Raw genomic sequence first — 24,740 nt, 5'->3', positions numbered from 1 at the left:
TTCTAAGTCAGCCATAAAAATGTTGGCATGCTGTGTGGCCATGCGGGTACCCATAGCAGTGCCACTGATTTGAAGATATACATTGTCCCCAAATGTGAAATAGTTATGGGTGAGGACAAAGTCACAAAGTTCAGCCACCAGGTTAGCCGTGACATTATCGGGGATAGTGTTCTTGACGGCTTGTAGTCCATCTTTGTATGGAATGTTGGTGTAGAGGGCTTCTACATCCATAGTGGCCAGGATGGTGTTTTCAGGAAGATCACCGATGGATTGTAGTTTCCTCAGGAAGTCAGTGGTGTCTGGAAGATAGCTGGGAGTGCTGGTAGTGTAGGGCCTGAGGGCTCACCTTTCCTGGTCACTCTCCTTACAGTGTGTATGGTAACACCCATTGTTTCATGTTCTCTATGTATATAAATCTCCCCCCTGTATTTTCCACGGTATGCATCTGATGAAGTGAGCTGTAGCTCACGAAAGCTTATGCTCAAATAGATTTGTTAGTCTCCAAGGTGCCCCAAGTCCTCCTTTTCTTTCAACTTTTCTGCACGCCGCAGCCCTTGCCCTGCCTTGCCGGTGTGCCATGTTTTAACTGCCCCGTTTTAAATTCTGCAGAGCCCAGGCCCCCACCTTCAAGTGTAATTTAGCCTCCTGCCGCAGGAGCCCCCGCAGCTGCGGCTTTAGGGAAGCCCTTCCCCCCCCACCCCGCGACTTTCCACTTGGACCATCCTGATCCCCACTCCCGCCTGCCTCCCCCCTCCCTTCGTGGGGGCGGGGCTTCCTAGCTCCCGCCCCATCCGGGACCTTCGCTGCCTGCCCCGCCCCTTTCAACACTGATGACCAATAAGGGCGGGTTGGGGGGCGGGACTAGGCGCCGCGGTCTTCGCTGTGGGCCCGGCGCTGACCGCCGCGCGCTGCCCTCGCTGTGGGATCGCTGCTCTCCCCGCCCGGCGGCGGTGCGGCCATGGGGACGGTGCACGCGCGGGTGAGGTCCCTGCCGGCTCCGCTGGCGCGCGGGGCCCCGGGGCTGCGGAGGAGGAGGAGCAGGAGCAGCCGCGCCCGCTGCCGCGACCTTCGGGAGCGGGGCCGGGCCTGGCCGGGGGCCTCTGAACGTGGGAGCAGCGGGAGTGGCTTGTTCCCGGGCGACTTGCCAACCCCTTCCCCGCGGGCTGCCGAGGCTGCCCCGCCCCGCCCCGCCCCTCGCAACCGGTGCGGGGAGACTCCCTGCGAGCCTGGGGCGGCAGGATTCCTCCCTCCGCCGCCTGTCAGCGAGCGGCGGCCCCGTGGAGTCGCTGCCCCGGGGCGAGGCAAACCGCCCGGCGGGGGAGTTTAACCTGAAATATCTGAGACGGGACGCTTGCCCCTGGGGATGTGGGGCGGCGGGGGTCCGAGGACCAGCTCTGGGCGGCAGGGCGGCCCTCTCGCCGAGCTGGTGACATTTGGCCGCGCCAGGAGACGCGGGGGACGGGACTGAGACGGTGAAGAGGCGCCCCCGGCCAGGGTCTGGCTTTGCTCTCCACACTGATTTCCCCGGGAAGGGTTTAACTCGCTGTCCAGCTCCTTCCTTCCTTCTTTCAAGGGCCTCTCTCGCACACCTGTTGGCTACGGCTGGTACTGTTTTCAAAGGGCCACCGGGCTTTCTCTAATCTGAAACCGGGAAGTGGTGACTTGTGATAAAAAAGCTAAAGGACCCAGCTCATAGAAGAATGGGGATGGGGGCTGCGGCTTTTAAGCAAAGTGCATTTTTTTCACATGGCAGTCTTTCATATATTTGCACTGGTGTTCCCCGCAGAATAAAAGTCATTGAAATATTTGGCTTTTCTGAACAACATTTGGAAGTTTTAGATAATGGCATAGACAGTACGCGTATAAAGTTTGAGGATGATACCAAGCTGGGAGGGGTTGCAAGTCCTTTGGAGGGTAGGATTAAAATTCAAAATGATCTGGACAAACTGGAGAAAAGGTCTGAAGTAAAGAGGATGAAATTCAATGGGGACTAATGGAAAGTATTCCTTCCTAAGTGGAGTAATCAGTTGCGAACCTACAAAATGGGAAATGACTGCCTAGGAAGTAATACTGCGGAAAGGTATCTGGGGGTCATAGTGGACCATAAGCTAAATATGAGTCACCTATGTGACACTGTTGTGTGGTTAAAAAAAAAAAAAGTGGACATTATTCTGGGATATATTAGCAGGAGTGTTGTAAGCAAGACACGAGAAATAATTCTTCCAATCTACTCCACGCTGATTAGGCCTCAACTGGAATATTGTGTCCCATTCTGGGTGCCACATTTCAGGAAAGATGCGGACAAATTGGAGAAAGTCCAGAGAAGAGCAACAAAAATAATTAAAGGTCTAGAAAACATGATCTATGAGGGAAGATTTAAAAAATTGGGTTTCTTTAGTCTGGAAAAGAGAAGATTGAGAGGGGACATAAGTTTTCAAGTACATAAAAGGTTGTTACAAGGAGCAGGGAGCAAAATGGTTCTTATCCTATCCTCAGAGGTTAAGAAGTAATCTGCTTAAATTGCAGCAAGGGAGGTTTAGGTTTGATATTAGGAAAAACTTCCTAACTGTCAGGGTGGTTAAGCACTGGAATAAATTGCCTAAGGAGGTTGTGGAATCTCCATCATTGGAGATTTGTAAGAGCAAGTTAGACAAACACCTGTCAGGGATGGTCTAGATAATACTTAGTCCTGCCATGAGTGTGATGACCTCTCCAGGCCCTCTTCAGTTCTATGATTCTAAGTCAAGAAACTTGGAGTTAAAGTATGACACCTAGATTCAAGTTCCCTTATATGCACAAAAACAGAGCCCTTGGCTTGTATATTGGATGAGTCATAGAATACTATAATTTCAGCATATGTTGCCTTATCTTGTATTTTTCGTTCTGGTTCCAGAGCTCCAAGGTAATATTCAGTGAAATGAAAAGATGGTAAACTTTAAATTGATAAAGGCATATGTTTTTTCACACAATATGTAATCAGACAGTGGAATTTATTGTTACAGGAAGTTACTGAGACCAAGAACTTAGTAAGATTCTAAAAAATGATTGGACATTTATATGCATATCAAGGATATCCAGAGTTGTCATAATTAATTATAAAAATTTTGAAGGTGGTATTAAGCCTCATTCTTAAGGGTTTAAGCAAATTTCTGGTAGAGATCAGAATAAGATCTAAAGTGGGGGCAGATTATCCCACATCTCCCTACTGCAATGTTCTGAAACCTTCCTCTGACTCAGCTGTTACTGGTTGTTGTTAGAGACAGGATAATGAACTAGTTGGACCCTGGGTCTGGTGCAGTATGGCATTTCCTGTGTTGCAAAAGAATAGCTTCTCCCTGAAGTGATTCAGCGTATACTCTGCTGGTGACCTTGCCATAGAGATTGTTGCTGAAGTCTGATATAAGCAGTAGTGTAAGAGGGTATTCCACGACTTTGTGAAGTTCTTATTGTTCTTATTTCATAATGCTATAAGCTATAGCAAACAAACCCATTTTTAGTTGGGAAACTGAACTGACTTACCTTCTCACCTCAAAAGCAGACTCCAACATTGATGAGTCATGTTCTTAGAATGATGTTCAGAGGGCTGGTGATAGGAAGAAAACCTTGTGTTTGCAAATCTAAAAAGATTTAAGCCACACAACAAAGTAACATGCTGAAAAACCTGTTTTTCTTTCTAAACCAAATGTTATGATACCTTTAATTTTGCGTATCATTTCACATAGCGAAAGTATGCCTTAAAAATAAGATGACCGACAAGCATAGATGCCTATTAAAAATTGAATTATACAAGTATTTTTGAAGGGCTGGTGAATAATATCAGAAAAGTTAAATATTTGAAATTTTATAAAGGAAAGGAACTTTTTCTCCTGCAAAACTGTGTAGTGATTTAAAGAAACATACTGTACTTTTTTCTAGGCAGACATAACTTACTGTATAACATATCTTACTAAAGAAAACTCTCTCAACAAGGAAATTATTCAATATATAATAAAACTTTCTGCAAATATATACTGTACAAATACATACATGTAATGTCCAGTATTTTCTCTCTTCTATTTATGTTATTGTCATTCATTATAATATGATGGGCGGAATGGTGAGAATTTTCCTCACAAGAAAAAAACTCTCTGATGTGGTACAAAATGTTTAATTTATTAAATAGCAAATGCCAATTATTTTGTGTATATATTTTATTAAGAGTCTGGAGCCTCTTCCAGTGAGTGGGTCTGACTTTGGTGCTCTAGGAGATGAACCTGAACTAGTTGAAGTTGAACCTGAAGCCAAGCAGGAAGTCCTTGAAAACAAAGATGTGAGTTCCTAATCAATGGGTGTGAATGTTTTATTTAAATCTTTTATTTGTAGGGACTATCCCAAACCAGTATTTGAGATACAAAAGAAGAGAATGAATCCAGTAATGTCTGGTTTCCTGTGTTATTCGGTGATTAAAATCTGCAAACAGTTATTAAAATGATTTAAGTAATTGATTTTAATCATGTTTTGCATATGTACTTTTTAGTTCTTTTCCTGATAAAAAGTTGATTGATTGTTGAGTTGCAACTAAATATAGCTTTCATACTGAATTTGGTGCTGCTTTTTGCTAACCAGGAGGCTGCACTATGTCTGTAGCCATTTATTTAAGCAATTATATAACTTACATTTATTCAGATTCTTAACTTTTACATTTTATTATGTTAAAAATGTTGAATGCATTTCTTATTTACTAGATGGCTAATTTTTTACTAGTGATTTGTGTCAAGCTGTATTTAGATGGAAATTCAATTAAATGCACTTTTTTTTAAATACAAGTGCTGAATACATAAGAAATTTATCAAAGTTTAGCAAAACATGTTTTACATTTAAAACTGATATATTAAACAAAATATTATTTGTAAGGCTAAGATTTTGTCGGGGGTTCCCCAGCCGCAGCCAGGCGCTATGGGGGTTCCTCTGCCACCTGTGGTGGCTTGGAGCTCCGGGGGCTGCCAGAGATGGCAGGGGTACCCTGCAGTTCTGTCCCACCGCAGGCTGTGGGGGACCCTGCAGTTCCTGACCCCTGCAGGCTGAAGTCACAGAGGTCGCTGGAAGTCACGGAATCTGTGACTTCTGCAATCTCAGTGACTAAATCATAGCCTTAATTATCTGTAGTTAGTGAATTGAACTAATTGTTTGTTTCTGGCAACCATGTTCTTCAAGATTTTGGAACTAGTAGATTTCATCCTCTCACACCTAGCTTTATTCATAGATTGGAAGAGGGAAAACAAGCTTTCCTTCTTTTTCAGCTCCCAGTTGGTTTCTTATCTTTGAATGAACTAGTTCAACTGAACTAGTTGAATAAACTGAAACAAAAAAAAAACTTTCTCTGCACATGCCGTAGAGGCTACTGTGGTCAACAGTTGATTCAGCACGTCAGTAAACTCTGCTTCCAGGTGCTTAGCCAGTGACATCCACCAGTTCGGTGTCTGACTTTCTTTAAAACTTGGCAAGCTGATCTACTGTTTAATATTATTTTTGGTATTTAATGTAAATGATTTCAATGCATTATATTAATTTAAGGCGTTAACAAGGTTTGGAAGTGTTTGATCTTTATTGGTAAATGTTGGTGAACATCAATTTCCACACACACACACACACACACACACACACAGAGAGAGAGAAACCAGCAAGAAATATTTCCATCGATGATGATAAATGTGCAGATAGGCATAGTAAGAAAAATGCTGCTTGGGAACTTAATAAAGTTTTTGATTTAAGGATGTTTACTTCGTATATATCAATATGCTGTTGAAAATTTGTGTTTGAACAGTTATAAAACTTTAAATTTTTAGAATCTCAACATCTACTGTCATTACATATTGTCTTTTCCTCCATAATTTCCTGCAACTATAAACATTTAAATTGACAAAAATATTTAAAAAAATTAAAAATTATTTTAAAAAAATTGAATTCTGCCAAGTCTAGCCTTAACGTAGTTTGTCAATTTCATACTTAATTTTAAATAGGTTTATCTAAAAAAAATTTATTCAATTTAAATAAAATCCAATTAAAATAAAAAGATAATCATTTTTTATCAACCCTGTTTTTCCTACAAAATATGTTATTAAATGCATTTAATATGTTTAAGAACATAATGTTCTCATTTTTAAAGATGTTTCCTTTCCTGGACTTTGTTCATAGTCACTCCTCCTGGAAGCTTGGTAATGAAGTCTTTCCTCAATAAAAAATGTTTTAATTCTATTACATGTGCACACCAGTTTATTACTGTAGGGTTGCCAGTGATGGTAGGTTGCAACTATCTTCTATTTTATTAGAAAAAGGAGCATCTAATCATTTGGGGGGTTTTGTTTGTTTGTTTCTTAGGTAGGGGTTATTTTTTTTTTTGGCAGTGAATAATAAGTCCCAAAGCTATGTGTACTGAAAAGCTTGGAGAAAATAAGGCAGATTTAATCAATATAGTGCATTAAAATCAGATAAACTAGCTACAGTACTCTGCTATATAGACAAAAAACAATTTGAGTTTAAAAAAAAAATCATTCGGTATCTTGTAGTATTGTAGACCTTGCTATGTGTTTTAGTTTATAATATTCAGATGGTGATTGAATGTTTAATATTTACTCAGGTATTTGAGACTTATTTTTGACTGTCTATTTAAACTCCTTGCTTATATGTAAGTGGTAAAGGAAGTACATAGAGAACTCTATGTTTAGGTCTTATGTGTTCAAGATCATATGGTTTCAGCCAATGACTGACTTCTTCATAAAGATATAACTAAAATCCTAGTAGCTATGGACTCTTAGTGTAGTCTTTTCCTGTAATCAGTTCTTAATTTGGAGTTAGGAAATCTGTTTTTCAACATAATTCTTGTTAATGGAAATAATTAACTACAATCCAGGATTGGTGCTCGTATTGGTCCCTGATATTATAAATTAATAGTAATTCACAAATTAATCCTAGAATCTTGTACCTTCAGTCAGACTACAGTATTATTGATGTCTAGGTGGTTTAATTTCTTTTTTTTGTTAATAGTCATTTTATGTTTAGGTGGTGGTTCAACATGTACACTTTGATGGACTTGGAAGGACTAAAGATGACATTATCATGTATGAAATTGGTGACCTTTTCAAGGCTAAAAACCTCATTGATGTAAGTATTGTAGTGAGTGGCAGATGCTCTGCAAAACATTCCAGACTTGAAAAATTTACCAAGCCACTTACAGGTACTAGTTAGATGAGTAAACCTATAGGCCAAATGTAGTGTTTTTTTTTTTTTTTTTTTTTTTTAAATTAGGTGATAGGGGTATCCCATCAGCCCAGTCTCTTGTCACTTGTGCTACTAGTCTGCAATGTCTTTGTTACCACTGATGATTCCCAAGAAAGGAAAACCCAGTTTGACTTTCAGATCAGGTTAAGTGTGCAGAACTGATTGAAAAATTATTTTGTTTTCTTATAAACAGAGATAACATACACAGAACACCATGATGTTTTTTCAGTCACTTTTCAGAGTGGAATCACGCTTTATTATGTATTTATGTTATGTAGTTGTATTCAGTTCTTTAAAAAGAAAAGACATCAGCTATCATAGTTAGCACTTTGGTGGCATTGTCAGCCGGGATTGAAGTCTGAATCAGTATGGATATTCTCTCACTCTTGAGTAGACGTCTGTCTAGAATAAGGTTGGCCGGACAATGTGGGGAAGTTTTCATTGCTGCTCCCCACCTTTATACTGCTAGAGTTCTTCTGAGGTAATTTCTTTTTTTGGACCAGCTTCTGTTGGTGTAAGAGGCAAGCCTTCAAGTTTACACAGAACTCTTCTTCAGGTCCTGTAAGCTCGAAAGCTTGTCTCAGTCACTAAGAGAATTAGTCCGCTAGAGACACCAGGTGGTGTTTCTAATATGCTGGGACTGACACTGCTATGTTGTATACAACAGTTCTGCTGATCATTTTCCTTCTGTAGAGAAGTTCTTTATATCTGGCTCCTTCTGTAAGTACTCAATACAGTAATTAACACATGAGAGGTTTTTACCTACACTTTTGAGTTTAACGTATAGTCAGTTGATAAACATAAGAAATCCAAATGAGATGTTAAGATCTTACCTTGTTAACTCTGATATGGTTCAGAAGGGTTTTTTCCTTTTTTTAAAAATGTTTTAAAGAAAATGGATATGCAAGGATGCTTCAGTATTATAAAGTTGGTGATGCAAGTTAACAAAACCAGGAAATTGAGGTGGATGCTTTGTGTTTAACTTCTTGCATTTATGTTCTAATGTGTATAGAAGCCATTCAAAATCTATGAATGACATATGAATCTCTTTGTGCTATTTAGCCATTGTACCAGTGATTCCTTGGTAAGGTGCAATCCAAATTCCTTCTCTCATTCTATAGGTAATGAGAAAATCACATGAAGCTCGTGAACAGTTGCTCCGTCTAGGAATTTTTAGGCAGGTGGAAGTTCTGATTGATACATGTCAAGGTAAGAATTGGATTCTGTTCCTTCTTCTGCCACAGAGTTCCTGTATGATGCCAGGCAAGTCACTTAAACCAGAATCCTCACAGATGGTCATTAATTGTGTGTTCCTCATTTTCTGGCTGCCTATTGTGACACACCTGGGGCCAAATTTGCCAAAGTGTTCAGCATTCACAACTGCAACTGAAATGGGTGGAACAGTGATTTGAACATATAAAGGGCTGTACTCTGAAAAATCAGGCCCTAGATTTCTCAAGTAGGGCATCCAAAATTAGTGAACACTTGACAGTTTTGTCCTTTATCTCTGTACCTCAGTTCTCCAGGTGTAAAATGAAGATATTAATACCACCTAATGTCATGGACAGATTGTGAAGATGAATATATTTATGCTTGAAGTATTCTGATATTATAGTGAGACCACCATAGAAATGCCTATGAGAAAATTAATAATTTTGTATTTAGTGCAGGTTTTGGAAGGTGTGCTTGTGTCCACACATTGAACGAGAGTGCTAATAAGAAATAATGTGCAACTACGTATTCACTGAATAAGGCACGGGTTCTCTGGAAAAAAAAATAGTATGTGATCATGTAATTAAAGGCTGTATCATAATTCATATGCAGAAGGGGGGCTGAATTAAAATTGCACGGGCAATTTCTTAACTGTAGAGTGCTTGATTTTGCAACCTTAACATTCTTTTACCACAGGGGTGTGTGTGTGGTGTTTTTTTTTTTTTTTTTTTGGGTAAACATGTATGCTGTCTGACTTTACTCATCTGATACAGTAGCAGTTTTGCATTGTTTTCAGGTAATCTCCTTAACATCACTTCAAAATGTCCAGTAAAGAATTGTATTGTCATTTTTAATATCAACTTTTATTTTGTATTGATCAAATGTGTTAAAATGACCATGGAAAAAAGATCTTTAAATTACCATGTGTCAACATCTTCTTCTGTTTTATAGCTTGTATCTGAGCTACAGAACTGTACATACAAGTTCATCTCTTTGAAATCAGTGTTTTACTTTCATCTTTCAAAGCTAACTTTCATTCATAGTTCTGATAAGGTATCATAAATCGATAATTTAGCCTTTTTTCTATCTGTATACACCATCTAGCTCCTTGAAAGTCTGTATGCTAATGACATTTCTAATTTGAAGGACACTATTGTTTTATCCAACTTCAAACTGTGAAACAGTTTGACAAAAACACTTGCCAGTGGGGAGGAGGAAGCTTTCCCTGGGCGAGCCTCCCACTTACCATCTGATGTTGTGATAGTTAGAATTATTTTTTAAAGCTTCCAAGCCTTAGTTTACCCTAAGACAACTTACTAAGTATGACAGATGCAGAGGTGCCTGCCTTAGATTGCAGACAGCTTGACATGAGAGAGATGTGAACTGCCAAAGGCCAAAATCTTCACCTCTATGGTAGGAAGGAATCTTTCTCTTCTACATTTGTGCCCAAGTTACACTTAAGCAGTAGCTTGCACTGCCACACACATGTGTAATGTGCTAAATGAATCCATTTCTATCTGGATCCACATTTCCAAATCTGTTAAATAGCAGTGTGCTGGGAGCTCACATGGAGCTGAGAGCCGTGGTGCACAGATGAGGTGTACATAGCCTGTCTGCATGGGATACACACTGGTTCTGCAACAAGAATTTTGCAAGTACATGGTTATAGATAGGGCCCTACCAAATTCATGGCCATGAAAAAAGTGTCACGGACTGTGAAATCTGGTCTCCCGGCCAGCAGCTGCCGCTCTCTGGCTTCCCAGCTGTGATGGCATAAGGGTAGCAGTATCTCAATCCCTCCTACAATAACCTTGAGACACCGCCCTCCAAACTCCTTTTTGGATCAGGACCCGTACAGTTACAACTCTGTGAAATTTGAGATTTAAATGTCTGAAATAATGAAATTTACGATATTTGCCCACCCAACACTAACAGTAAATAAGAGAAATCCAATGACATAATTGTGTCTTTGTTTAATCCTTTAAAGCCAGACTGCAGTTTTCTACCTTTAGTTGAAGGGTTTGTGTTTTACTACAGGGTGTTCTCATCCCATATGAAAGAACTAAAGGTAAAATAAAGTTGTTTAAGAACACTGAGTATTTCTATATATTTTGAAAATACAATAAGTAGTATTGTCACTAAACTAACTTCTGACCCAAACTAGATAAATTGTAGGATGAAAGGTGTAGGCCTGGAGGTCAAAGGTTAGGATTATAACCCACTAATGTGCTATTAGTTATTGCTCTAATAAATAGACTCATACAGTTAGATAGCTGGGTGGCATAAGTGAAATGGTATGGTTGTGATGGCGTCAATGGACAAATGTCCATATAATACATTTTTTTCACATTTTCAGCGGTTGCCCTCAATCTGTAGCAACCCCTGAAATTAGTTTGGGATGTTGAAAGGGTCCCTTGCTTCTAGCAACCACAGTTGATCACCATTTTAGTTCTGTTGTGGTCAGCATGTCCAAGCTCTCCAGCCAGGTCACCTTTCAGTACATTCGCCTTCCCGGGTAACCAAAAGAAATATTTCCAAATGAAAACGCAAAATCCTAATGGCCACATAGCGGGCCTGTAGTTCCTTATCCCTTTCCAGAGACTTGCACCTTCGCAAGAGGGATAGTGTAATAGGAGATGCCAGGCTCATCTTCTCCTCTCGTTCCAGCCCAGGGCCCTTGTAATAAGAAGCAAGGGTCTGTTTTTTATGATCCTTCCCGGATTTCCTGAGCTGTTTCCTACCTTTGCCTGCATACAGGTGTCTGCTATGGAGCTGCACCCTCCAGTCCTCTCTCCTTGGAGTTTCATCAACTGTGTAGCTTTTACAAGTCTGTAGCTAAGTTGTTTTCTCAGGGTGTCACTTAGCTTGTCTGGCAGGTACCTTGGAACCCCATCATTCCTGCTCTCCCTTCAGGGTCAGTCTTGGGGTATCAGTCCCCTACTGCTGCTCTGCTGTCTCAGTCCTCTTCTATTGGCTCTGCAGTCCTTCTTTTGTAGGTGCTGCTCAGCTTGGTTCTCCCTAATTGGGGCTAATCCTTAATTAGTTGTGGCCCCCCAGGTGTGCCAGAATGGGCTAATTGGGCTTTCAGATTCCCTGTTAATCCATTATTTGCCAATGTGGGGCATGTGCCCCGTCATATACATGCTTACCGCTTCTCATCCCAGGATCTTTACAAAGCTTGGTATTTTACTTAACTGAGAGGGAAACTGAGGCATATAGAAATCAAGTAGTTTGCCTAAGTTTCCACAGCAAGTCTTTGTGACAGTCTGGCCTCCTGATTCCCATCCTCGTCTCTAACTACTAGTTCACACTACTTTAAATCAAAACAAAACAAAGTAGTTTCAACAGAGGGGCCAAAGATTGAAGAGGCATACAGAATGAACTACCTTTTCACTCCTAGTGGCATCCTCCACAGGTCAGGACTGAGACATGTAGTCAAGGCAGAGTGGAGAAACTTGTGTGCTATACCTGTTCTGTGACTGAATAGAGGAATTCATTTTCTGGTGCTGTCAGTCAGTATTAGACTCTCTCTGAAGTATGAAAAATCTCAGTAATTTGTCTTTTTTTTTTTTTAAGTGTACATTTAGTGATATGGTAGAAATAAAAATAATGAATTATCTGAGAATTTTAATGTAGTTGTACGTTTCATGCTTTTGCTGCAATATGTGTTGGTAGGAAGCCTCTGAATTTCCTCCTCTTATCAGAACAGTGCTTCTGTTGAAATGGCCTACTGTTATCAAGAGACTGTTTAATTTGGGAAATATTCTGTTACTGAAAATGGAAGGTCTGTGTGACATAACACATTGTTCCTTAAAGGCATATGCCCTTTAACTCAACTGCTCTAAACTGTGATGGTAAAAGACAAGTGGGCCAGAAATTATTTTTATTTTTTAAGAGGGGGGAAAAAAATGCTTTCCCATGGAGATTGGGAACACTATATTTCCAGTGACTATTTGATACAGCTACCTTCTTCTAAGATAAAATCTGTGTAAATCTGTTTTCATAGGGTAGGTTACCAAATGTATGTTAAACTAGTTCATAACTAAAGGACTGATGCTGAAAAAGCCAAATGTATGACAGAATCAAACGCCTATACGCAAATACTCAGATTCTAATTGAGATTTCTAATTTTGTGAGATTATTTTTCTGTATAACTTAGCCATTCATGAAGATTTGAGTCAACCAAGTTTTGATTTCTAAAAGAATGTTTTACAAAAGTTAAGTTGCCTTTTATACAGATATAAAGCAATATTGAACTGATTACTTGTAAGAAATGTATTAAATGTACAGTGCTCACTAATAAATGAATGTGTTTATTTAGGAGATGATGCCCTTCCAAATGGTTTAGATGTTACATTTGAAGTAACAGAACTGAGAAGACTAACTGGAAGCTATAACACTATGGTTGGCAATAATGAAGGCAGTATGGTATGGCTGGTTTTTAAGTGTTGCAAATTTCATTTGTTGTGGCGTAATTTATTTAATTTTTTTAATCTGAGAATGAACTTCATGCTTATGTGAAGACCTGATCCTCACAAACTTACTTCCACAATATAGCTTTGCCAAAAGACCTTCATCCTGGCCTATGGATGTCCCCATTGTTTTCATTCTGTGGTTGTATTTGGTACATCTGACAGGCTTTCCTCAAGTGAGTGTATTTTTCTTGTGCCCAAATGGGTACTAGGCTGAGATCATAACTCACTTTCACTTGTAATTTATGCCTGTAGCTAGATTTTTTTAGGATGCTAAGGCCCTGATTCAGGAAAACACTTAAAGAGGTGCTTAAGGTGTTGTGTTTTGAATTTAGGCCTAATACACAGTGTCCCTAGCCCAATAATTGGTTTTTTATGGTTTACAAATGAGTCAAATCTGTAATGTAAATATAAAATTCACAAATGTGTTGAATGTTGTTTGAGATGTTTTATGTGCTTAATGTTGAAAAGCATATGAGTAACTTTGTTCTCTGGCAGATCAGTTCATGCTAGGCTTTTCTTGAAGGAGTATGAGGTGTTTGACCACCAAATCACATTTATTTCATTCTTATAGTTTTGAAGACCAATCCCGACTGTTCTGGGCTGAAATCTATAGGACTTTTCAGGGCCTCAAATATTATAGAACATATTTGCATTACATTCACCTTTTATAGTTTAAGTATGATTAAAGATACATATCAACTTAAATTATAATCTTGTCTGAAAACTATTTACCTACTGGTGTTATAAATCACACAGTTATAACTGAATGAAATGACGGGAAAAAATCTGTTTCAGTTCTAGTGCATTTGACAAAACTCCATTTTCCCTCTTATAGTCAGCTTCCCTTCTGTTTGTTTGCATTTCACACAAAGCAGTGGAGGAGAGGAACATACTAAATAGTAGGAAAATGTGACATGTAAATAGAGTCCTGTATGGATACAAATTTATATTCGCGGATATAAATCAGTATCTGCGGAACTGCAGCACTGAAAGGAACAGAACATGGGGCTGCCGCTCCCAGGAGCCAGCGCCCTTCGTCGGCAGCAATGCCGACATGGCTGTACCACCCCCAGCCATGCCACATCCCTTCCACGCAGCTGTCTGTCTCTTTTCTCTGAGGGTGGGTGTGCTGCTTGAACACGAGTGCAACCAGGGACAGCTGCCAGTGAGCCTGGTGCCTGTCACAGTGGGCAGGGTTGGGGGTGGTACAACTGACCCCAAGGAGCTGTCAGCGTGAGGCACTTGCTCTTGGGTGCGGCGGCCCCACATCCTGCTCCTTTCACCGCTGCAGTTCCCGGGAGAGCCCTGCGGTTCCGTAGATAACTAATTTATATCCACGCAGGGCTCTACTTGTAAACACACAAATTGGCTGTGGGACTAAAATCACTCTTAAGTCTTCTTAAGAATTAATCTTAATCACAAAAATAAACTAAGTCTGATAGGGTTGCCAACTTTCTATTCGCACAAAATCGAACACCCTTGCCCCGCCGCTTCTCTGAGGCCCTGCCCCCTGCTCACTCCATTCTCTTCCCCTCCCCCCCCACCCCATCGCTTGCTCTCCCCCACCCCCACTCACTTTCACTGGGCTTGGGTAGGGGCTGAGGGTTCAGGACTGGGACGGGGGTTGGGGTGTGGGCTGTGGGAGGGAGTTTGGTTGCAGGAGGAGGTTTTCTACCTGGGGTTAGGGTGTGAGAGGGGCCTTGGGGTGCAGGTTCCGGCTGGGCGGCGCTTACCTCAGGCATCTCCCGGTTGGTGGCATAGCAGGGCTAAGGCAAGCTCCCTGCCTGCCCTGGCTCCGCACAGCTCCTGGAAACAGCCGGTATGTCTGGCTCTTAGGCAGACGGGTCAGGGGGTTCCGCACGCTGTGCGTGCCAGCAGGCACTACCCCCGCAGCTCCCACTGGCCGTAGTTCCCGGCCAATAGGAGCTACAGAGTCGGCGCTGGGGCAGAGGCAGCGTGCGGAGCCTCCATGGCCACTCTTGTGCCTAGGAGCTGGACATTCCAGCCGCTTCCTGGAGCCGCGCAGAGCTAGGCAGGCACGGAGCCTGCCTTAGCCTTGCTGCACTGCCGACTGGACTTCTAATGGCCCGGTCAGCAGTGCTGACCAGAGCCACCAGGGTCCCTTTTCAACTAAGCGTTCCAGTTGAAAACTGGACACCTGGCAACCTTAAAGTATTGTGGCTCTCGTCTTTACACTTTCCCAACAGCTTTGAGACCAAGGCAAGCTGGATTTGGTACGCTGGATCTGTGGATCTCTAGATCATGCTTTTCAGCAGTTTTGTACTCCTAAAAAAAGAGGGACCCTCCTAAACACAGCTCAGTGAAACATAAGTGATGATAGTTCTGGCTGAGAAAGACCTACTTCATTTTCCCAGCCAAAGGAGTGGCACTATCATGAAAAGGGTGCAGCTAGCATACAAGGAGGCGGGTGAAGTTAGCTGTAATACTTGAAATGTAGCAAAATATTTTACTCTAACTTTGACACAGAGAAGGGCATTAGTGTAATGCTTTAGTGATGAAAATTTAACTTTTAAAATTATTTTATTATGGGAAATACATTGCCAATTTGTAAAGGCTGTACACTTTGTGGACTTTTTAAACAGAACAAAGGACATTATCAACTCAAATTATAACATGTAAATTGCATGTCTAAAAGCAAATAATATAGTGATGGTTCAAAATTCCAATAAAAACAAATATTTTTAAAGAGTCAAAAATAAAAAGCATATATTACAGTACTAAGAACCAGAAAGTGATACTGGCTATAAACAAAAGTAAATTTGAGGTAATTAATTTTCATTGTCAATGTTGTGAGAAATGCAAAAAAAATGAAGAGCATAAATAGTGATGAGTAAATTGTCTTTTTAAAATGCTTCCATGTCTAATCCCGGACATTATTAGTACCATAAATACATTTTTCTACAACATATAATTGTTTGCCAATATCTTATTCTTGCAAAATCAATAGTAGCAAATGGTTTTTTTTCCATTTCTCCTAGGTTCTTGGGCTCAAACTCCCTAATCTCTTTGGACGTGCAGAGAAGGTGACCTTCCAGTTTTCCTATGGAACAAAGGAAACTTCATATGGCCTATCATTCTTCAAACCACAGCCTGGAAACTTTGAAAGAAAGTAGGAAACAGACACAATTTCTGAATACGCTAATATTTCTTCATAATAACAGAAATATTTCAAATTGAGGTTATTCTCTGAAAACTAACAAAAATGGTGTATTGGCCTCCTGCATTTTATTTTTCAATGGACCAGGTTTACTTTGTGAAAGTGATGAGTTGTTTGAAGTTAATGAAGTAGTGTTTGCTTATGTCAAGGTGAATTGGGCCCATTATCTTAATTTCCATGTGTAAAGATGTTTTTCTTAATACCAGCACTGTGAAGTCCATTTAGGATCTGAAACTGGGTTCTTTATGGCTAATGCTTAATTACCAGCTTCACATCTTAATTTTTTGCTTCCCATGCTTGTGATGTGATTAGCTGTGAGAGACATGGCAAATTAACTTATAAGAAATACAATGGTAGTCACATTACAGTTTGGTTTTGTTTTGAAATGTTTGCCAGTACATATGTCCAAAATATGATTTCATTAGTAAGATCTCCAAGATGTAAATTTTTCACTGTCATGCATGGAGAACTAATAGAATGCAATTCACAATCTTACTTACTCTGATGCATTGAGCTGTGAAAATTGACCTTCTATTTCAGTGGCTCTCAACCAGGGGTACACATACCCTGGGATTACATAGAGGTTTTCCAGGGTGGTATCAACTCATCTTGATATTTGTCTACTTTTACAGTAGGCTACATAAAAAAAATACTAGCAAAGTCCATACAAACTAAAATGTCATATAGACAATGACTTGTTTGTATTGCTCTATATACTATGTATTGCTCTATATACTATGTGCTGAAATGTAAGTACAATATTTATATTCCAATTGATTTATTTTACAATTATATGGTAAAAATGAGAACATAAGCAATTTTTCTGAAATAGTGTTCTGTGACACTTTTTTGTATTTTATGTCTGATTTTTGTAAGCAAGTAGTTTTTAAGTGAGATGAAACTTGGGGTATGCAAGACAAATCAGACTCGTGAAAGGGGTACAGTAGTCTGGAAAGTTTACGAGCCACTGTACTATTTCATGTGTCTATAACAATGCAACAGCTTCCATCAGTCTCCTGCAAACAGGAGAACCTCTCACTTGAAAGGACAACTTGTTCTAAATGAATGCAGGAACTCCTCACTTAACGTTGTAGTTATGTTCCTGAAAAATGCGACTTTAAGCGAAACGACATTAAGCGAATCCAATTTCCCAATAAGAATTAATGTAAATGGGGGGGGGTTAGATTCCAGGGAAATTTTTTACACACACACAGTATAAGTTTTAAACAAACAATTTAATACTGGTACACAGCAATGATGATTGTAAGCTTGGTTGAGGTGAGGAAGTCAGAGGGTGGGATATTTCCCAGGGAATACCTTACTGCTAGATGATGAACTAGCCCTCAAGAGTTAACTCGTTGTTAATGTAGCCTCACACTCTACAAGGCAGAAGGAATGAAGAGAGGGGAGACAGCATAGGAGACAGAGACACAACACCTGTGTGTGTGTGTGAGAGAAAGATGTGCATTTCCCCTTAAGTATGCTGATCCCTATCTTAAGAACACTGCCTTGTTAATTAGATCAGCAAGCTGAGACCTACCTCACCTGCTGCCTCCGGGACTGGTGTGTCCCCCCTGCTCTATGGAAGATGGGGTAAGCGGGGTGCAGAAGCAGGGGGGAGGCAGACACCTTAACATTAGCCCCCCTCTTTTCGCCCCACCCCAAGGCAGAGGGCAGGAGCAGCACAGGGCAGTGAGGGGAGGGACAGCTGAACTGCCAGCAATTGATAGCCTGCTGGGTAGCTGCTGCACAGGGAATTTAAGGGAGCGGGGAGCTGATAGAGGGGCTGCCAGTCCACTCTAGTTCCAAGCCCCCACCGGCTAGTTCTACTGGGCTGCTCTTCTTGCAAGCAGTGGACAAAGCAGGTGGCTGCCAAATGACATTAGAAGGGAGCATTGCACAACTTTAAATGACCATGTTCCCTCATTGATGAGCAACGGAACAACGAAACAACGTTAACCGGGACAACCTTAAGTGAGGAGTTCCTGTATGTTAGTCACTATTTACTATAGCTTTTTTTGTTTCTAACAAATAAGATTATAAAATGAGCCACAATTCTATACTCCACTCAGATTTCTTTGATATAGACAGCTGCCTGCTAAAGCCTTAAGGGAAGGTGGGGATGTGAAATTACTAGTAAGAGTTGGCTTGAGAGCTAGAGTAACTGACTCAGTTTCTTTCACTCTTGATAAGTAAATAAAACAGTTAATATCTCTTCTAGTACAGATTGACTATTTAAATCTGTGCTTTTACGATTCGTGCCAATATCAAGGGCCACCTACTCCTCTTTACGTTAACATCACATAGATGGTTCCCGAAACACATCTTTAGTTTTAAACTTTTACACGTTCTAACAATTTTGACTTCAAATCTCCATGTACTCTTTCTGTTTAGTTTTTCAGTTAACCTGTATAAAGTAACTGGACAGTTCCCGTGGAGCTCCCTTCGTGAGACTGACAGGGGATTATCAACGGAATTTAATGTAAGCACAATAGCACCTCCCTTTGCCTGTTTCGCTGCAAGAACTTGTGGAATTGAAACATTGTTTAGATGTACTCAGTTCAAGGCGTACTTGTTTAGTTTTTATTTTTTTCTGTAGACTTCTAAAATACATGTCACCATGATCATTTTGCCTTAACATGAATGATGACAACAATTCCAAGTAATACTTTTTCATCCTTTTGATAGATTGTATTACTTGGAATTGAATCTCACTTCACCTGTAGCAAAAACAAATTAAGTCTTTCATCTTACAAAACGGTTAGCGCTAAAGATGTCCTCATCTCAGAGAGATGTCTACCTGCTTGGATCCGCATAATTCAAAATGTTTCATTTGGGAGAAGATTCAGTAATCTTTGTCCAAACATAAAGAGATGAATTTTCTTGGCTTATAGAATTATATTACTCTGATGGGGAAGAGTGACTGACTTTCCCGCATCCAGTACAGCAACTTAAAAAGAGTAAACGTACCCATCTCCTCCACATAGAAATGAGGCATTAGAAATGAAAATTTGTGAGGAAAATGTTATATTTGTACCTTGTAACACTTCTGTATTGTTCAAATGTCTTTATTTGTAGTTTCCCATATGGAAGACCAATCACACACTGAAGTGGGAAGGTGTTTGGAGAGAGCTTGGCTCTCTTGCAAGAACAGCCTCCTTTTCTGTTCGAGAAGAAAGTGGACACTCTCTTAAATCTTCTGTCTCTGTGAGGCTTTTCGTATTGTAAATGGTATATGCGTGCTTTTGAATGCTATAGGAACTGTGAATGTTGCCAAAAGAGCGCTCTCTGCCGCTGGTGCTCGAAACATTAATAATCACTGCAGGCTGTGTGTTTGGTGCTCAGATACCTACTGCGTAGTGCGACTCCTCTCAACAAATCACCCAGTAGGTCACGAGGCAAAGTACTTATCTTCAGTGACCACTGGACTTTGCATGGCTGGAGGGAAGGTTAGCGCTCTCCTCCTCATCCTGCAGAGCTCCATGGGAGAGGATTCCTTTCCCTTCTTCCCACATCTTTTTCTGAAAAGCTGCTGAACACAGTAGAAGAGAGCATTCCTCCCTCTGTCCTACAGAGCTCCTGGGTTGCTTGTAAGCATTGTATCACCACAGCACTTTGCAGTCTTTGATTTTAACTCACAAAATGCAGGACCATGAGTGGATTTGAAAAGGGTTGCCATATGACCAAGTAATTTCTGCTGGGTACTGTAGACACTACATTTCTGGGGTCTACCACAGCCAACAGAGCAGATGCGTCTTTGATGCAGCCTGTTAACACAGAATTGGGTTATCCTATAGGCACATGGTCCTCTCTTGGCTCTCCAGTCCATGTAGATGATTTAGTCTTAGCCTGAGAGTGCTACTTGTCTCCCAGCATGTGCCCAGTTTCTGATGGCAAATAACTCATCCTTTGCTTAAAATATATCTAGCTTGTACCAGTTAAATAACTCTGTGTCTCTTTAGCACGCCATGGTAATCGATTCTCGGAACTCTTCAATCTTGCCAAGACGAGGTGCTTTGCTGAAAATTAATCAGGTAGTGTGGACTCCAGTAATAAGTGTGTGCAGCATGTTTGTTTTGTTTCTGGTTGATACTGCTCATTTCTGAGTTTATATATTGTTAGGAGAGAATACATTGAATATAAGAAAATCCATTCAAAATAGTTTTGTGTTCACTTTTCGGCACCAGTGTGTATTTTTAAATCACTAATTCTCTTTATAGAGGAAGATATAAATATGAAAATAAACAATATAATTTCAAAACAGTCTTCAACTATTGGCATTAAATTCTTCGGTTAAAAAATACTGTCACATACCAAAAGTGGATCTGGCAAAATAGACGTTGAGACAACATTTTGTACCATCACATCCTAATGTGGCTAGACTACGTAGCTATTCATGACTTTTAAAGTTCATTGCACTTAAGTTATTTTTATAAAAATAACTTTTCAGGATATATGCATGAGTTTAGAAAATGGCTTCCACTATCCACTTGCCTTTCATCTTAAATCAATTAGCTTCTCAGATGTATGCGTTAACAATTAGATTGTATGGTGAATTGAAATGTCATCCTTCCTTTCAGCAAAGTCTGGAAGTGCTAGAGCAGCAACTTGGATCAAATAAGAGCAAGACTGGAAAACTTCCTGTTTGTTCCTCCTAAGCAAAGATGGTGACTGTGATTTGGGACCTTAATAGGGAAAGGAGTGGAGGGTGTAAAGTGGGAGAAATGGGGATTCTTTCAAGGATACATATGTGATAAAGTGCACACTGTGAACAAGATTACTAAACTATTGATTATTGCCAATCGTTCGTTAGATGTTCAAAACAAAATATCCTGTTTTGCTGCTTGTATTCTATACACTTACCCAGATTTTCGTATAATGCAACTCTACTTTTTATAGGTTTCAGAGTAGCAGCCATGTTAGTCTGTATTCGCAAATAACACGGCTGCTACTCTGAAACCTGTCATTATGCAAGGCACTGCATTTAGCCGTATGGAATGGAAAACTATCAATTTCATGAAAAAACTTGTACAGATACAGACAGACATCTTCCTTTCCAAATGCAAACAGATGGACATCGTACGAAAAGGACTGAAGGTAAAAAATCCATTACAATCTACATACCATATAGACTATGCTGACAGCTTGTGCCACACGCTCTCAAAGAAACTGCGGAACCACCTGATCAACATCCTCTACAGCAAACAGGGAAGGATTAAGAATAAGCTCTCAAAACTGGATACTCTCATAAAAACCAACCTTCCACACAAACTTCCTCATGGATGGACTTTACAAAAACTAGACAAGCCATTTACAACACACACTTTGCTTCTCTACAAAAGAAAAAGGACGCTAAACTATTACATGCCACAACAGTGGTTCCCTTAACCGACCCAGTGATATTGTTAATCTATCCAACTATACTCTTAGGACAAATTCTTCTGCTGGGCTATCTTGGGGCCTCTCCTTCTGCCCCTCCACCCCCACGAACATGATACAGTTCTGTGGTGACCTAGAATCCTATTTTTGACGTCTCCGACTCAAAGAATATTTCCAACACACCTCTGAACAACATACTAACCCACAGAGACCTTCCTACCAAGACTACAAAAAGAAGGATTCTGGGTGGACTCCTCCTGAAGGTCGAAACAGACTGGACTTCTACATAGAGTGCTTCTGCCGATGTGCACGGGCTGAAATTGTGGAAAAGCAGCATCACTTGCCCCATAACCTCAGCCGTGCAGAAAACAATGCCATCCACAGCCTCAGAAACAACTCTGACATCATAATCGAAAAGGCTGACAAAGGAGGTGCGATCATGAATAGGCTGGAATATGAACAAGAGGCTGCTAGACAGCTCTCCAACACCACTTTCTACAAGCCATTACCCTCTGATCCCACTGAGGGTTAGCAAAAGAAACTACAGCATTTGCTCAAGAAACTCCCTGAAAAAGCACAAGAACAAATCCGCACAGACACACCCCTAGAACCCCGAGCAGGGGCATTCTATCTGCTACCCAAGATCCATAAACCTGGAAATCCTGGACGCCCCATCATCTCAGGCATTGGTACCCTGACAGCAGGATTGTCTGGTTATGTAGACTCCCTCCTCAGTCCCTAAGCTACCAGCAGTCCTAGCTATCTTAGAGACACCACTGACTTCCTGAGGAAACTACAATCCATCGGTGATCTTCCTGAAAACACCATCCTGGCCACTATGGATGTAGAAGCCCTCTACACCAACATTCCACACAAAGATGGACTACAAGCTGTCAAGAACACTATCCCCGATAATGTCATGGCAAACCTGGTGGCTGAACTTTGTGACTTTGTCCTCACCCATAACTATTTCACATTTGGGGACAATGTATATCTTCAAATCAGAAGCACTGATATGGGTTACCCGCATGGTTCCACAGTATGCCAACATTTTTATGGCTAACTTGGAACAACACATCCTCAGCTCTCGTCCCCTAATGCCCCTACTCTACTTGCGCTACATTGATGACATCTTCATCATCTGGACCCATGGAAAAGAAGCCCTTGAGGAATTCCACCATGATTTCAACAATTTCCATCCTACCATCAACCTCAGCCTGGTCCAGTCCACACAAGAGATCCACTTCCTGGACACTACAATGCTAATAAGTGATGGTCACATAAACACCACCCTATACCGGAAACCTACTGACCGCTATTCCTGCCTACATGCCTCCAGCTTTCACCCAGACCACACCACACAATCCATTGACTACAGCGAAGCTCTACGATACAACCGCATTTGCTCCAACCCCTCAGGCAGAGACAAACACCTACAAGATCTCTATCAAGCATTCTTACAACTACGATACCCACCTGCTGAAGTGAAAAAACAAATTGACAGAGCCAGAAGAGTACCCAGAAGTCACCTACTACAGGACAGGCCCAACAAAGAAAACAGAATGCCACTAGCCATCCCCTTCAGCCCCCAACTAAAACCTCTCAAACGCATCATCAAGGATCTACCACCTATCCTGAAGGGCGACCCATCACTCTCACAAATCTTGGGAGACAGGCCAGTCCTTGCCTACAGACAGCCCCCCAACCTGAAGCAAATACTCGCCAGCAACCACATACCACACAACAGAACCACTAACCCGGGAACCTATCCTTGCAACAAAGCCCGTTGCCAACTGTGTCCACATATCTATTCAAGGGACACCATCATAGGGCCTAATCACATCAGCCACACTATCAGAGGCTCGTTCACCTGCACATCTACCAATGTGATGTATGCCATCATGTGCCAGCAATGTCCGTGTGCCATGTACATTGATCAAACTGGACAGTCTCTACGTAAAAGAATAAATGGACACAAATCAGATGTCAAGAATTATAACATTCATAAACCAGTTGGAGAACACTTCAGTCTCTCTTGTCACTCAATTACAGACCTAAAGTGGCAATTCTTCAACAAAAAAACTTCAAAAACAGACTCCAACGAGAGACTGCTGAATTGGAATTAATTTGCAAACTGAATACAATTAACTTAGGCTTGAATAAAGACTGGGGGTGGATGGGTGATTACACAAAGTAAAACTATTTCCCCTTGTTTATTCCACCCCCCTCCTCCCCCCCACTGTTCCTCAGATGTTCTTGTTAACTGCTGGAAATGGCCCACCTTGATTATCACTACAAAAGCTTTCCCCTTCCCTCCCTCTTCTCCCCCCCCCCCACCCCCGCTCTCCTGCTGGTAATAGCTCATCTTAAGTGATCACTCTCCTTACAGTGTGTATAACACCCAATTTTTTTATTTTCTGTGTGTATATAAATCTCCTCACTGTATTTCCACAGTATGCATCCGATGAAGTGAGCTGTAGCTCACGAAAGCTTATGCTCAAATAAATTGGTTAGTCTCTAATGTGCCACAAGTCCTCCTTTTCTACTTTTATAGTCTTCAGTTATATTTTACTAACTGAAATGTTACTATTTCATGGAAAAAGCTTCAACTGTTTGATGTTAGGTGTCAAACACTGTTGCCCCATTCCACCAAGCTCTTGTTGACAACAAGTGGTGTAGAAAGGGGTAGCCATATTTAACATCCGTGGTAAGAAAGTGTGGTTGACCTTTCATTTCTCTAGGACTCAGTTGTGTTTTTTCACAGGTGTTGAATTCGGTTGCCCAACCATGCCAATGTGGAAACTGCTGTTGTCTACATAGAGAACACTGCTGATGGTGACACAGCCTTAGATGAATTATGTTAGGAAGGGGGGCGGGCCTCCAAAATATGCGTGTTTGTGGTATCTTAAAAGTTTCTGTTTTTTCTTAGGAGCTAGCCGGCTACTCAGGTGGAGATGTGTCCTTTCTAAAAGAGGACTTTGAGCTTCAGCTGAATAAGCAACTTTTATGGGATTCAGTAAGTATTTAAACATTTTCAGTTCACTTCCTAATGTAACAAGTGGGGTGATTTGAATGTTTCTCATGACCCTTTTTCATCGTGCCTTCAAAAAGATTTTACTGACTAAAGCTAGATGTGTAGATACTTTGATTTGCCTTAGAATTAATATGTATTATTTTTCTCATTGTATTAATCTCTTTTTATGTGACACTTCTGCATCTGTCATAGAAATTTGGAAGCT

General features: G+C 40.8%; 1 protein-coding gene across 1 annotated transcript in view; it reads left to right on the top strand.

The window, feature by feature from the left end:
- The first annotated feature begins 846 nt into the window (after nt 1-846).
- SAMM50 (SAMM50 sorting and assembly machinery component) overlaps nt 847-24,740 on the top strand; it is a 33,907-nt gene continuing 10,013 nt past the window's right edge. The window contains exons 1-10 of the mRNA XM_077825816.1: nt 847-979; nt 4,199-4,309; nt 7,039-7,140; nt 8,379-8,466; nt 12,791-12,897; nt 15,944-16,074; nt 18,517-18,604; nt 19,201-19,329; nt 20,085-20,156; nt 24,431-24,517. Of these exons, the coding sequence (XP_077681942.1) occupies nt 959-979; nt 4,199-4,309; nt 7,039-7,140; nt 8,379-8,466; nt 12,791-12,897; nt 15,944-16,074; nt 18,517-18,604; nt 19,201-19,329; nt 20,085-20,156; nt 24,431-24,517 (936 nt within the window). The 5' untranslated portion in view covers nt 847-958. The remainder of the gene's footprint in view (nt 980-4,198; nt 4,310-7,038; nt 7,141-8,378; nt 8,467-12,790; nt 12,898-15,943; nt 16,075-18,516; nt 18,605-19,200; nt 19,330-20,084; nt 20,157-24,430; nt 24,518-24,740) is intronic.

This window comes from Eretmochelys imbricata, chromosome 1, assembly GCF_965152235.1.
Source record: "Eretmochelys imbricata isolate rEreImb1 chromosome 1, rEreImb1.hap1, whole genome shotgun sequence".
Lineage (NCBI taxonomy): Eukaryota > Metazoa > Chordata > Testudines > Cheloniidae > Eretmochelys > Eretmochelys imbricata.
This window is presented reverse-complemented; position numbering and strand designations above follow the sequence as displayed.